The sequence below is a fragment of the Planococcus citri genome, chromosome 5 (assembly GCF_950023065.1).
Source record: "Planococcus citri chromosome 5, ihPlaCitr1.1, whole genome shotgun sequence".
In the NCBI taxonomy this organism is placed as follows: Eukaryota; Metazoa; Arthropoda; class Insecta; order Hemiptera; family Pseudococcidae; genus Planococcus; species Planococcus citri.
The window spans coordinates 35,935,534-35,950,188 of record NC_088681.1 but is presented as its reverse complement, the minus strand read 5'-3'; the positions used below and the strand labels follow the sequence as shown (position 1 = coordinate 35,950,188).

Here is a 14,655-nt window from a genome sequence, read left to right as displayed (position 1 = left end):
AAACAGGATTTAAAGCTTCTTACTTCATCTAACTATTATTTACCAACGTATTTTGTTGCAGAGGTAATCAAAGTATACGACGGCGATCTGTCCTACAAACGTAAAATATTTCGAACCATAACAGTCTCCAGATTAGCATCATCGGAACATATTTTGAATACAGCATTGGAAGCGTTTCACATTGCGCGAAACCCAGGTAAAAATGACAACTTAATGCCCATACGGGGTGTTCCGCAACAGGAACCGAATGTTTCATCCTGCCAGTACAGCAACTCAAACTACACAAGTGTGTGAAAAGTAGTTTGTTCATCACAGAAATTGAAGGGGCTACGTTAGGGGTATTTTGCGTTGATCCTCAAAGCCTCATAACTCCTTGCATTTTGCAGATGAAGTAATGAACATAAGTATCTTTTTTTGTGGAACATTTGAAAAATGTATAAATTAGGTCATCTTCAATCTTCATTTTATCTAAGCTCAAAACTGAAGGGACCAAAGTTGTCTGAAAATTTCAATCACCCAAAGCTATTTTAATTTTGGACTCTCCTTTGATTCTGAGAAGGATTCATTGGTGAACCCTCCTCCCTCCTCAATTGCATTTGGATAGCTGCCCCCCTCTAAACTAGTATTCATCAAAAATAGTGCGACAGTAAGTAAGCAAAAGTCAACTTTTTTGTAAATTTACACACAAAATCAAACCATCACATTAAAAAATTGCGCAAAAATACATTTTTGCCGCTGAAAAAAGTGGAGGAGAAGCTGAAAAGTCTAAATCTCCAAAAGGCACACATAGGAAACCCTGTGGATGTTCATTCAAAACTTCAGCCCCATAGGTCAATTTGGTAAGGTTCCAACAATGGCACAAAAATCCCCTTTTTGCAGCTGTAAAGTAGTGGGGAGGGGATGAAAAGTTGAAAAATCAACAATGACAAATATGAACAGTGAACATGTAATACCCTATTGACAAAATTATGAATAAAAACAGGCGTGTAGATGTGTATGCGTGAATTTAGACGTTTTTCAAAAAAAAACATGCGATTCAGCCTGTGAAAAGCATGCGTAAAAGTAATTTTAAAGAATGTAAAATGACAGAAAAATTGAAAAAAATTTGCCCCAGGCAGGGATCAAATCTGCAGGGTTGCGGAACGATAAAACAAAACGGTATCGGTACGTGGTATTGGTATTTCAAATGTGGTGGCTAAAACGGTATTGGTTTTTCGGTTTTCATCAATTTCTACCTCAAAATTTCGTTTTTGGTATCGGTTTTTCCAATTTTTGTGAATTTTATTTCGGTTTTCGGTTTTGGTATTGGTATTTTATCACCCAAAAATCAAGCTAATAACAGAACACTTTGGCTTAAAATTCAGAAATTGAGAGAGTAGTAGTATAAAAGTTGAAATGAGAATGAAATGGGAGGAAAATCAACAAAGAAAAGTGATCATTGAAATGAATAAACTCATTTTGTTTGATGTTGGAATTGTTTCATTTGCAGAAATATGCAAAAATGAGTACCAAAATACAGATTTTAAAATAATTTCGGTATTGGTTTTCGGTATTTTGTACCGATTTTGAAATTATATTGGTATTTTCTAAATCGGTTTTTCATTTGTCAACTTATTGGTATCGGTTTTCGGTTTTTTCAATTTTTTTCAAAAATTAGGTGATTTTGCGGGTATTGGTTTTTCGGTATCGGTATCGTTCCGCAACCCTGCAAATCTGGGACACGCAGTTTTCATTATTCTGCGTTACCTAACAAATTCGGCCACTTCGCTGCTTGCAAAGAGTGGAGTTATTTCCACATGAATGTTTGTGCGTTGTGACGTTGTGAGCTTATTACATTTTTTAAGTTTTCTCCAAAGTCCAAAAAGTGCAAACATTTATGCGAAAATAACTCCACTCTTTGCAAGCAGCGAAGTGGCCGAGTATGTAAGGTAATGCGGAATAATGAAAACTGCAAGTCCCAGGTTTGATCCCCACCTAGGGCAAAATTTTTTATTTTTTCAATTGTTTTTTCATTATATACCTAGGTATTCTTTAACATTACTTTTACACATGCTTTTTTTGAAAAAAGTCCAAATTCACGCATAGCTTTTGCTATGCATAAAAGCATGGGTTTTAGCATGCTATCGCATAATTGTTGTCGATAGGGTATTTTCTAATCAAAATATCAGTTACACACTACACACCTGTATTCCTAAATGGGCAAATAATACCTGAAAAACTAGGGTGCTCAAAGAGGGAGTAAAATCATTGTCTAGCATTTTGGTTACGTCTGGGTGAAGTGATCCCTATTGACAAAATTATGCATAAAAACAGGCGTGTTGATGCGTAATGCGTGAATTTGGACTTCTTTCAAAAATAAACATGCGATTCAGCCTGCGAATAGTATGAGTAAAAGTAAAGTAACATTAAAGCATGTAAAATAAAATAAAAATTACAAAAATTGTTGCCCTGGACTGGGCTGGGATTGAACCTGGGACCCACGGTTTCATGCTTTTCTGCATTATACCTAACCCGCCCGGCCACTTCGCCGCTTGCAAAGAGTGGAGTTATTTCCACATAAATGTTTGTGTGTCGTGAACTATTAAATTTTTACATTTTTCTCCCAAATCCAAAAAGTGCAAACATTTATGGGGAAATAACTCCACTCTTTGCAAGCAGTGAAGTGGCCAAGTTGGTAAGGAACGCAGGAAACAAGAAACTGCGGGTCCCGGGTTCGATCCCTGCCCAGGGCAAATTTTTTTTCAATTCTTATTTCATTTTACATGCTTTAACATTACTTTTACGCATGATATTTGCAGGCTGAATCACATGCTTTTTTTGAAAAAAGTCCAAATTCACTCATGCTTGTGCTATGCATAAAAGCATGCGTTTTAGCATGCTATCACATAATTTTTGTCAATAGGGATGTAAACAATCACCAGCTGAGTAGTGAAGTGGACGGTAAAATCAGTAGCCACAAACGCAGCAGTCTGTTGAAAACTGTTATCACCATAACCAAAATGGCGAACAATGATTTTACCCCCTCTTTGAGCACCCTAGGAAAAACTAAGCGTCAAGTATATTGGTATGCACCTAGACAGAAAACTTACACGGAGAATCCATAATACTCGTATAATTTTGAAAAGAAATGAGATGAAGTCAACCTAAAGCTGCATAATATGTCATAGCTACTGAGTAAGAAAATATCGCTTTACATAGAATAAGCTGTTGATTTATAAAACAATCATTAAACCAATTGGGACCTATAGCTAAAAATGATGCCAGAATGAATGGCTGTGTAAGCCGTAAAGTCACCTGTGTACCCTGGTATGTTTGCGAAGATCAAATCCATCAAGACCTCAAGACACCTAATGTGATAGAAGAAATTCGTAAATTTGCAATAAGATACCACTTGCAACTACCACGGTTGGACCCTCAGTAGCCCACCCAGAGATCCCATTTCAGTGGCCCTGATTCTGGGCTCCTCAATTAATTGGCACCATTTTTTCTCCCATTTTTCTAAGGTGTGTAGGACACAAAGCATGAAAATGTATTCAGAAATTTTTTAAGCAGCCCAGTTTTTACTTCACTGGTCCAAATACGTCGCAGCCCATTGAGATTTGCTCGGTAACTAGGTTGTAGGGACTGGGCCTGGTGACTACCAGACCATCCAAATGCCAAAACAAGACAGCTAGAGGATCCACTACAAATTCAACGATTAAAACAATGACCTAATACTATAAATGTTGATGATGATCACTAAAAGGCCCACATACAAATTTCCATCCTCCTATAGGTTATTATGGGGAGGCTCCAGCAATGACACAGAATCATAACCCATTATACAAAAGACGGGGAAATACTTTTTGCAGCTGAAAAGAGGTGTGAAGGGGTTGAAAAGACAAAACTCTCAAAAGGCGCATATAGGACAGCCTCAGAATGCACACGCCAAATTTCAGCTTTGTAGGTCAATTTGATGAAGTCAAGGCATGACACAAGGGTTTCCTAGGTCAAAAAATATTCGAAAAACCGGGGTTCTCCCCTCCAAGATGCTCTAAGGGTGCTGAATTTTGGATATGGTACCTTCCCAATTTCTGATGTAATCCTAACGATTGGTTTCTTATTTGACTTCTGTGACATTTTTCACTCTCCTCCGCCATCTTCTAAAAATTTGATCATCCATAAATTTGATAAATTTTGAGTTGACCTTCAATTTAACGCAATTCCAAGATTGAGTACCGAATTTGAGCGAATTCTGTTGAAATAATTCTGGTTGAGATGTTTTTATATTCCGGGGAAAAAATCAAGTACCATACCTATGGAATAAATCTATGGAAATGGACTCTGACTGGGGTTCCAAAACAGGTTTTGTGAGTAGTCTTCAAATCATCTTTGCCCCTTCTGTTTCCAGGATCGGCAAATCAATTCACGCTTGTGCAGTTTAAGTTGCTAATTACGTAGCGATATACTCAACACATATTGTTACGGAGCACTCGGCACGATAACATTTAGCTGAAAAAAAATTCTAAAACGTATTCTTAATTAATTTACAGCTGCATTTTACTTAACTGATATTTATTCGGAAGACGAAGCTCGATTAACGGATCCTTCACCAGTTATGTCTTTATTTCGCAAAGAAGGCAGACGACCAGCGGTTTATTTAAGATTCAAGTAAGTCCAGCACGAGAGAAAATTTACCCAACTCGTCGATTTCACGCTGCAACGTACGAGATCCATTCCATTGTATGAAAAAATCGTATAAAAGTTGCAAAATGCGACGAAACTATACCATCATTCGTATGCTCAGCTTTCAAGTTAACATAGACACTCTCGAGCTAACAATTACTCTCATTCGACTTGTTTACATTTTCTTCTCGATGTGTTGCTAGAATTACTTAATTATTTTTCTAATCCAAAATCTATGTACATTGTTGATCGGTAGTAAATGCTATACGGTAGTAATTTCTATCGCTGCATGTATCCTATTTAATTACGGTATTTATTTGTTTAGGGATCGCGATAATACCATAGGCGAAGTACGAATTTATTCCGGAAAATTACAAACCAACAAACCGTATTGTATTGCGACGGTGGACGATAAAACAACCGTTACCGATTTGATTAAAAAAGCATTATTTGAATTTGGTTTAGAAAATGCTCATTTCAGTAATTACAGACTTTGCGAAGTTTTACTCGATAGAGGAGGTATGTGTACTTTTACCCCTGTTGCTCTTTGCTCTTCATCCTCCTATCATCACCCTTTATTACATACACGTACTATCTATATTATGTAGGTACTCTATTTACCTCGTATAAAATTAATTTTTTTTACCCTTTCGTGTTGCAGTGACAGAACGTGTTCTAGAACAAAACGAACAACCTTGGCAAATAATGAAACAAATAGGCAGAGAATCTATTTACAGAATGCATCTGATGAGGTTTTATTTGCAATTGAAACAAGATCCACATGGAACCACTGTTGCCTTGTTTGTTGGAAATTTACCAAAAAATTATTCCGAACGTAATTACGAAACTTTTCTCACAGAACTATTAGGAAAAGGTAAGAGGCTTTTTAAAAATCACTGACATATTTTTTCAAAACTCTAAAGGAAAATTTTACACGGTATAGGTACCTACCTATCTTTGAAAAAAAAAATAAAATGTATACGTATTGTGAAATGATCATTTTATTTATGTCAATTGTATTTTTCAGAGAGCAAATTTTGTAGCATAGGACCTATTTATTACGAATTCGGATCGTTGGTTATTACATTCGATGATTCAAAAAAGGCTGTTTCCGCATTTTATAAATTAAGAGAAGAAAAATACGATAATAAACCGTTATTAGGTAAGTTATTGGTATTCGGGTGATTATTTTCATAAAATTGCCATCCGCTTTCGTTGTTAGACGAGATAAAACTCATGTACAAGATGTAAAAAGTGGGAGCTTACTTTGATGAAAAAAAAATCATAAAAATATGCCTCGAAGGGTTTATTTTTGACAAAAGAGCTATTTACGTAGTTTAGTCGGGATATTTTATTTTTAAACATTCGTTTGAAGGGTTTATATCGTCGGCATACGTTACAAATATCAACAATAATATTCGATCATTAAATCGTCTTCACGGATATTTTTAAATGTAACCTATATTGAAATTCTTACTCTACTGTTCGAATTTAAAATCCGGATTTGCAAATTGATGGGTTGCATAGCTGTCTTATTTCAATAACTTGAATGATTTCATCTTCTCAATCAAAGAATTTATACCTACACCATATATTGAACATTAGTTTAATGCAACCATAACTATGGAAAAATACAATTGGAAAAAATATACAGTAGTTCATGAGATACCAGATTTGCGCCTTGTACATTTAGGTTATACTACTCGAATGACATAAAGGAAATATTATGTCATCTTACCTACTTGATTTAATTTTTCGATGTAATAACCTACCTGTATGATATTTAGTGCATATTTTAAGATACCTAGGTATTAATTCTCGGTATATCTATTTTCAGTGATGTTATTACCGAGCATAGAACCATTAATGATACCATCCGGTGTAAAACCATTATTAGTCTTCGTAAACGTACAGTCTGGAGGATGCCAAGGTTTAGAGCTTATCACTCGTTTTAGAAAAGTGCTTAATCCTTATCAAGTTTTTAATTTAGTAAATGGAGGACCGTTACCAGGGTAAGATCACAATAGATATTCTCGATTAGATTGTACTATACCTAATTGAAATTAATTCTCATCGCGTGTGTGTGAGATTTACATGAAAATAATAATTCAACGTTATTATTATCACAGATTATACGTCTTCCGACATATTCAAGATTATCGAATATTAGTTTGCGGCGGAGATGGTACTGTTGGCTGGGTGCTTCAATGTTTGGACAACGTTGGTCAGGATAGCGAATGTTCATCTCCTCCTTGCGGTATTGTCCCATTAGGCACTGGTGAGTTTGTTCTTGATTGCAGATGTCAGTTGAAAGTTACCTAATTATTTGATTAGATTCGACGTTTCTATCTCCGAACACATAACCAATCGAATAAACATTTTTTCAAAAAAAAAAAAATAAAATAAAATTAAAATACGTACTTAGTACTAATTTCAAGTTTGTGCACATGTTATTACACCCCCCTCTATCCCTTGTAAATTCATTAGTGTACCTTTTGAGGTAGATATGTACCTATTTGAATACGAGCCAAAGTCCATTTGATTGATACATTTAATTCATAGCCTATTTTATGCTTGAATGGTTGTAGACAATAAAAATGTGTAATGAGTTTTTCTATTTTTAGGCAACGATTTATCAAGAGTTCTACGCTGGGGATCTGGCTACAACGGTAACGGCAATATTCTTAGTTTATTAAGAGGTGTAATAGATGCCGAAGAAATTCGATTAGATCGATGGACGGTAATGCTTTATCCGGAAGATTGCCAAGAACCACCACCAGCGTCTAATTCAGCTGGTTAGCGTCATTTTGATTACCTCTAATCTACGTAAGAAATAATAAAAAAATTGTTTTAACCACAATGTAATTTTATTTTACAGCAACTACACCAGCAAGTGATGAAAATAAGTCTGGAGTATTAGTTATGAATAATTATTTCGGTATCGGTCTCGATGCTGATTTATGCCTCGCCTTCCATAATGCTAGAAAAGAAAATCCACAGAAATTTCAGAGTCGGTGAGTACAAAAGCTACAGTTTAACGACGTAACTGTATCGAAATTTTATGTATTTGGTTATCAACTAATTCGGATTCAAATTATTATTTCAGACTCGGAAATAAACATATGTATTTTCGAATGGGTTTGAAGAAAATGTTAGCTCCAAGCGGCACAAGTTACGAAGCGCTGCATAGAAATGTGCGTCTAGAAGTCGACAATAAACCAGTCGAATTACCAGATTTAGAAGGAATTATAGTATTAAACATTTTAAGGTGAGAAAAACTACCTACCTACATAAATATGTCTTTACCCCTGATATTTTCATTAATTATTTTAACACGTTTATTGAATTATTAACCTGTAGTTGGGGAGCTGGAGCAAATCCATGGGGTCATGATAAAGAAGAACAATTTGCATCCCCCAACCATTATGATGGAATGCTGGAAGTCATCGGGGTTAGTGGCGTTATCCATCTCGGACAAATTCAATCCGGGCTCCGTAGTGGTATTCGTATCGCTCAAGTGAGTCATTTTTTACATTTTTATGATGTTAAAATCCCAAACAAATATGTTTAATATCTGCACGTTTTATCGTAGGGTGGCCATATTAAAATTCATCTCACTGTTAAGACACCTATTCAAATTGACGGTGAACCGACAAGATTTGGACCCGGAGAAATTGTGATCTTAAAATCGGCCTTAAAAGTGAGTTCATTTATTTTTTTTTAAATTTAATATTTTAAGATGCTAAATGATTGGATTAATTTTACAGGCGACTATGTTGAAGAAAAACAAAGGCAAACATCCACCTCCACCACCAAGTCTTAGTTCAATTAATGGTGAAGAAAATAGAAAAACTATCGATGAAAGTTAATCATATGGTGAGTAGGCCATCCCAAGTACCTTTTTGAATAATTTAAAATCGTGCTTTTCGTAAGTATTACAATATAAATTAAAAATTTCTAAACTATTTTAAGACAAAAAAAAATTCTTCAATTAAAACCAGAACATAGTAAGGACACTCGTTTGGAAAGACAAATTCTCCTCTGAAATATTCTTGTTTCGTATTTACGGCGTTCTGGTTATGCAATTTCATATACTTGTGGGTATGCGGGTAGCCGAATTGAATATTGTGAGGAAGAATGAGGGTTGCCATTTCCAACAAAAATCACTTGCTTTAAACTTATTTTACTAGATTATTTATTTCACAATGATTTTTATTTTGAATTTCAGATTTCTTGAAAAACATGCAGAATTGCTACGAAATCAAAAATTCAACGTAAAATATTTACTTCGCTTTTAATTTATTGATATTCCTTTTCATTTGTTTTATTTTTGTGTAGCATTCCTTAATTTTGTTTTGTTACAGTTACCAAAAAAATCTCACATTTACAGCTAAGGTTTTAATTGTAATGTAGGATTTAAAAGTTATACATCAGATAAGCACAAATTTGTTTACGAATTCACTTGTTTTTTTTTCCTGTTTTTGTCTGGTTTAAAAAGCCGACGTATGGAGTTAGTTTTTATTATTTAGAAAAATTTACGTCTAGTCAGTACTTATTTATTTTTTTTTTAAAAAAAAGAAATTGATTCGTATGTGCATTTTTTTTTTACATTTTTATCAATTATTTTATTTTATCTACCTCTCGATGGTACTTTATTATTCTTTGATTAGAATTCGATTTATTTTAGTTACTCGTTAGTATTTTTATGATCTCTGTTGAAATATCAAAAAATCTTTATTTTAACGCCAAATCTTCCATCATTTTAAAAAAGCTTTGAAATTTGTAAACGAAGTGCTGAATTACTGAAATACCTATTATATTACCAGAAAACTTTTTTTTTTGTTTCAAATCAAAATAATTTTAAGAAGTATTTCAGCTGTCAATTTGATTATCTTTGAAGCACAAAACTATGCTTTTTTTTTCTTTTTTATTTATTTTTTTTATACGTACATTAGGCGAGTGTTCAGTGTTACGAATGCCAATGGAGGTTTGAATGTGAACAAATATTTAATAGAAATTATCTAAAAAAAAAAGAGTATAATTATATTAAAAGACGTTTTCTTTCTTTAACGTGCTAAACTACGCGAGATTATTTTCGAATTCAATATCGTTGTTTTAGGTTGTGCAGTTTTGACAAAAAAAAATGTCAGAGGAATTATTTTCCAATTTACCAGTGACTTTAGATGTATGTAATAACGTAACTGTTATGTTATTGATTTAATTATTTTTAAGATGCTGTTGATTGTTGTTAATATTTTTTTTTTCATTTCTTTTATTTATTTCTCATTTCGTCGACAAATTTTAAAATCGTTTGTAGATATGGTGAAAAAGTAGTCACGTTACTCGATCTTGGAGTACTTACCCTATTAGGTTTCACTTTTTCACCGAAGAAGCCTTCTGCTGTATTGGGCTAAAACGAGTTTAAAATTTGTCCAGCATAATGTTGCAATTTTACCGAGGCAAAGTTGCGACATTGATCATTTTTTGTTTTCCATTTTGAGATTTCATCATGCACGGGGCTCAGGCATACGTTGATTCCCCCTCGGACTCGAATCTTCGTATGTCGTGCGTGGCGAAATAGTCATACGCTATGTTCTACTACTTATATAAATTTTGCTTGTATTTTTTAAATTTATTTAATAAAGTAACCTGTATATTATGTAAGTTATTTGAAATAAATTATTATTGAGTAATTGTTGCGAGTAATTTTTGTAGGTACTATTAACATTGAAAAATCCAATAGTATAGTGACAAAATGACATCTTGACTCGTAAATTGAAGTAACATAGTGCATATTCAAATTTAGATATGAATGTGCTGTTCTATTTTTTTTTATTTTGTATTTTTTTTACAATTTCATTTCCTTAGAAGCTAGCTTTTACCTGTGTATAAATTGTCTGTTAATTTCTTAATTTTGTGGTAACTCCACTCGTTCTATAATTTGCAATTGATAAAAGCAAACTTTTTTTGTTTTTATCATTTTTTTAACTTGATTTTTTTCATCTCTCTCTATCTCTCTCTTTAACAAAAAGAAAGAAATGATATGCTAATTGTGATGCAAGTTTAATTTTTGTGCATAATTAGCACTCGAAATAGTTATTCAATCAATCTGTGAACTGTGTTTATGCCTTGTACCGTGACTCAGCTACACAAGCGTTTGATAGATTACTGTTTCAACAATGAAGCTATTCGTGATTCAAATTTCATTTTTTAAGATTCTTTATCGTAGAAAAACGACCAAGATGTCATTCCATTATTGTAATATGGATAGGTTATGAAAAGGCTAAAACAAATGAACCATTGCTTTGCATCTACCGGTCTTTTTTTTTTTTTTTTTTTTTTTTTTTACTAAGAATGTTCTAAAAATATTAAGGTAGGTAGGTCTAGGTATTTATCTGCATATTTTAAGTTCCATTATTAATCTGAAGCGATATTTTTTCATTTGGTTGTTGGTTATTTGATTGACGTAATTATGGACCAACCATGCTATTACAGCAGCGATATACGAAGCTTCAACGCTAGAAATAGTATGTCAATGGAGCATTTATTCACTGTTCAGATTACCTACTCAACTCACGTGAATACTGCGAGTTCATCTCGTGTGTAGAAAATTTCCTTCGAGATGGAAAGGAAACCACGCTTAAGGTCGTTGACCCCTATATTCGTTCAGTTGATGAAATTTTTCAATGTAATGTTCGTTCCAGATAAGTATTGATGAAAGATTTCATTAAGCTGTTGGAAAATTTTCGTACCAAAATTAAATGACGATTTTACTTAGGTACTTACTATTTATCTAAACGTGTATAATCGATCGATAGTGTTATCTGTGTGTGTCTTCATCTTCACTCTTTCCGAGTCTTTATTGCAGGAACCTGATATAATCGTGATTTATAATCTGAGTGACGTGAACTGGTCGAGATATGGAAATGAAATTGAAATTTTCATATTTTGTAGGCACGTAGACGCACGTAAATTCAATTTGTATGAAATAACTGCTATTATTCATCGACTGTGACTAAGAATATCAGAAGGAAAAGTCACGATGGTATTAATTTCGAGCAAATCGGAATCATTAAGCAAGAATTTTTGATCATGTAAGACGAATAAAAGTTGCGTATTAGGTAGCTGCGAAGAATTTTTATAAAATTTACCTACATTGAGGGGTAGGGGACTCCAATTTAGGGAAATTATCGAGATAACAGAGTCTCAGAAAAATAATGCTCCAAAGTGGATGAAGGAGGGCGTCCATCAAAATTAATCTACAAAGGACAGTGATTGAATTTTTTATTCATTCACAACTGCGATTCTGAATTTTTTTCAACGTTTTAGGAAAGATTTATTCTCTCAAATACCTACTTATTCAAAATGCAGATGAAAATTGAAAAATCATGAAAAAGTAGAATTATTTTTTACTGGTAAAATAAAAAATAAAATCACGAGTTCACTCGGAAAAGTACCTACCAAATTTTTAAATGTATTTATGTACTTACAGTAGTTGAGCTAATCGAAGATCAGTAAGAATTCTTCAACCAGAAAATATTCCTAATTTTTTCAACTGCTTATAAAATACCTACGTAGGTATCAAGGAAACGCTTAATTTGTTAAAATATCAGTATTAGTACCTACCTATTTGGTAGGTACGCCTTATATGATGCTGTTAAAAAAAACTGGGGTTACAATTCTAATTTAGGTACCCTAACAAATATTATTTTTTGATTTTGAATATTAAAGGCGTCGATTTATTTAATTTATAGTTTTATTTTATATGCATCCATTTTTATAACAAAATAATGTAAATTTTCAAAAATTTTATAAGAATTTGTTCAGTTTTCAATTATTTTGTTTTTTTTTTAATACCTAATTATTTTTTGAGCTATTTTTCGTCTTTGCCTAGAATTTCTTCCTACTTTTTTGAATTTTGAGTTTTACATTTTCAATGGAACCAAAATGTAAAATTTTTCATTTTTGTTTGATTTCCATTTTTTTGTTTGTTTTTGGTCCATTTCAAAAATGTATTTCAATATTATATATCAGGTAGGTAGGTACTTTCATTTTCGTGTTTTCATAAAATTCTGATTTTGTTCACTCTTTTTTTCACTTTTTTTTTGCTGTAGGTACATATTAAAATTTTTTCTTTTTTTCAAGACTTTACCTACTTGGTGTTTTTTTAAAATCTATTTTCTTCCTGTTCTTTTTTTTGTATTGCAATTTCTTGTTCAGGAATTTCTATAAAATTTTCATTTTTTGAGCTTATTTAAATTAAAAATATTAACCCCAGCTCACAAGTCGAGCCGTTCCATGCATCTTTTTCAAAAAAATTGTCATCGTAGATTTTTTGATTTAAATGATCAATAAATTTCTTGATCGAGCTTCTATTTTCAATTTTTCTATTCTTTCTTTTGAACTTTTCGTGTTCAGACAGTTATAGACTGATGTACAAAAAGAAGGAGAGGAAGTTTGATCATTAAAAACTCATGAGCATTTTACGTTGTTTGTTTTGTACGTAGTAAGCAATAGGTATACATTTATGTATTTTTCATTGAAAACAATCTATTTTCAAATGCTGTGATAACTTATTTTGAAAGAGGCACTGTGATAATTATTATTGATTAAGAAATATTTTGATAAAAAATTACGTGATTACTTTTGGATAAGTATGAAACATAAAGCGATTTATTTTGAACTTGAATTAGATAGATAGGTACCTATACATCCATAGAAATTACGTGGTATCTTTTTCGGAATGAGTTAGGTACCTACGCAAACTATTTTATAATACATACTAGGTATCTCAAAAACATATTTTTCAATTAGGTATATTGCGTCGTAAAAACACTTTTTCACGCAATTTTACGATGTAAATGAGCGAAAAGAAAGTTATAATTATACCTACAATGGAAAACTGGATTGCAAAATACGTTAAAGTCAATGTTGCATGAGAAAGATTTCAATTGGTAGTTTGTAGTTTTGAAATAGCAATTTTGGTTCTGAAAGATTAAGAACTATAGAAAAACTCGATCTAGTTATTGAAGATCGTGGTACCTGTACCTACAGTTTGAGGAATACCTATACTACATATAACTTACGTTCATGATAGATGCTCTTGGTTTTTTTTTCCTCTCTGACAGGTTGATTCCTAATTCCTATTGATAATTTGATAAATACAGATTTTGAAATATTTTTTGCCTGAAAACTGAAAAGTGATTGAAAGTTTCTTCACTTGAGTGCTGAGTCGAGTGCAGTCAAGGACTCAAGGGTTAACAAGTCTTAATTTGAATGTCTGAATTATATGCAGAAATTGCAGAATTGCAGAATTTTTTCTACTGATGGAGTTTGTTGAAATTTGAGGGATCCACAACCATAACACCACAAATTGTGCTTTACTGATTGCTGGAGATTCTAGACTACCTAGTTAGTATAAAGCATAAGAAAGATATTGAAATTGGAATGTAGACGGAGGGCTAATGACTATTGTTATGAAAATCAATCAGAAAATGATATTTGCGAATTTCGAGTGTACGCGTACGCGATTCAATTTATTAAATGAAACTTTTGAAATTTAAAATTGTCTCATTTTCTTTATTTCAAATTGTCATATCTTCTGGTTCTCTTATGCATTTGCAATTTTTTGGAAACAATTTAGTTTAAAATCTTGTCGATTCGAGTTTTGATTTTTATTATTTAGGTAATTAAAGTTAAAGTTAAAGGAAGGAATAAAATAAAAATGAAAAAAATTCATTGATTTTTTGCTGACTGAATAACGTCATCTCGAACTTGACCGTATTGCAGCTGCGCAGTCGCTCTCTTCCCCTCCAGCTACATCGACGTTGTTGTTGTTACTGATATGATAAGAAATCAAAACACGTGTTTTCAGTTTTTATTTTCGTTGCAAAATAATGGAAAAATCTTGAAGAAGTTTTAAATAATTCGGTTTATTCTACAATAACAAATTGAGAAATGTATTCTCTTGTTTCTTAGGTGCTGCGAAAC

The 14,655-nt window shown here is 32.7% G+C and overlaps 1 protein-coding gene across 1 annotated transcript in view; it reads left to right on the top strand.

The window, feature by feature from the left end:
- The window catches only part of LOC135846337 (diacylglycerol kinase theta), a 48,529-nt gene extending 38,171 nt beyond the window's left edge, over positions 1-10,358 (top strand). Inside the window, exons 7-20 of the mRNA XM_065365367.1 lie at positions 62-196; positions 4,533-4,650; positions 4,991-5,184; positions 5,327-5,539; positions 5,693-5,827; positions 6,503-6,677; positions 6,795-6,943; positions 7,290-7,460; positions 7,544-7,679; positions 7,772-7,933; positions 8,026-8,182; positions 8,258-8,365; positions 8,433-8,541; positions 8,894-10,358. Coding sequence (XP_065221439.1) covers positions 62-196; positions 4,533-4,650; positions 4,991-5,184; positions 5,327-5,539; positions 5,693-5,827; positions 6,503-6,677; positions 6,795-6,943; positions 7,290-7,460; positions 7,544-7,679; positions 7,772-7,933; positions 8,026-8,182; positions 8,258-8,365; positions 8,433-8,534 — 1,955 coding nt within the window. The 3' untranslated portion in view covers positions 8,535-8,541; positions 8,894-10,358. The remainder of the gene's footprint in view (positions 1-61; positions 197-4,532; positions 4,651-4,990; positions 5,185-5,326; positions 5,540-5,692; positions 5,828-6,502; positions 6,678-6,794; positions 6,944-7,289; positions 7,461-7,543; positions 7,680-7,771; positions 7,934-8,025; positions 8,183-8,257; positions 8,366-8,432; positions 8,542-8,893) is intronic.
- Positions 10,359-14,655: the final 4,297 nt, after the last annotated feature.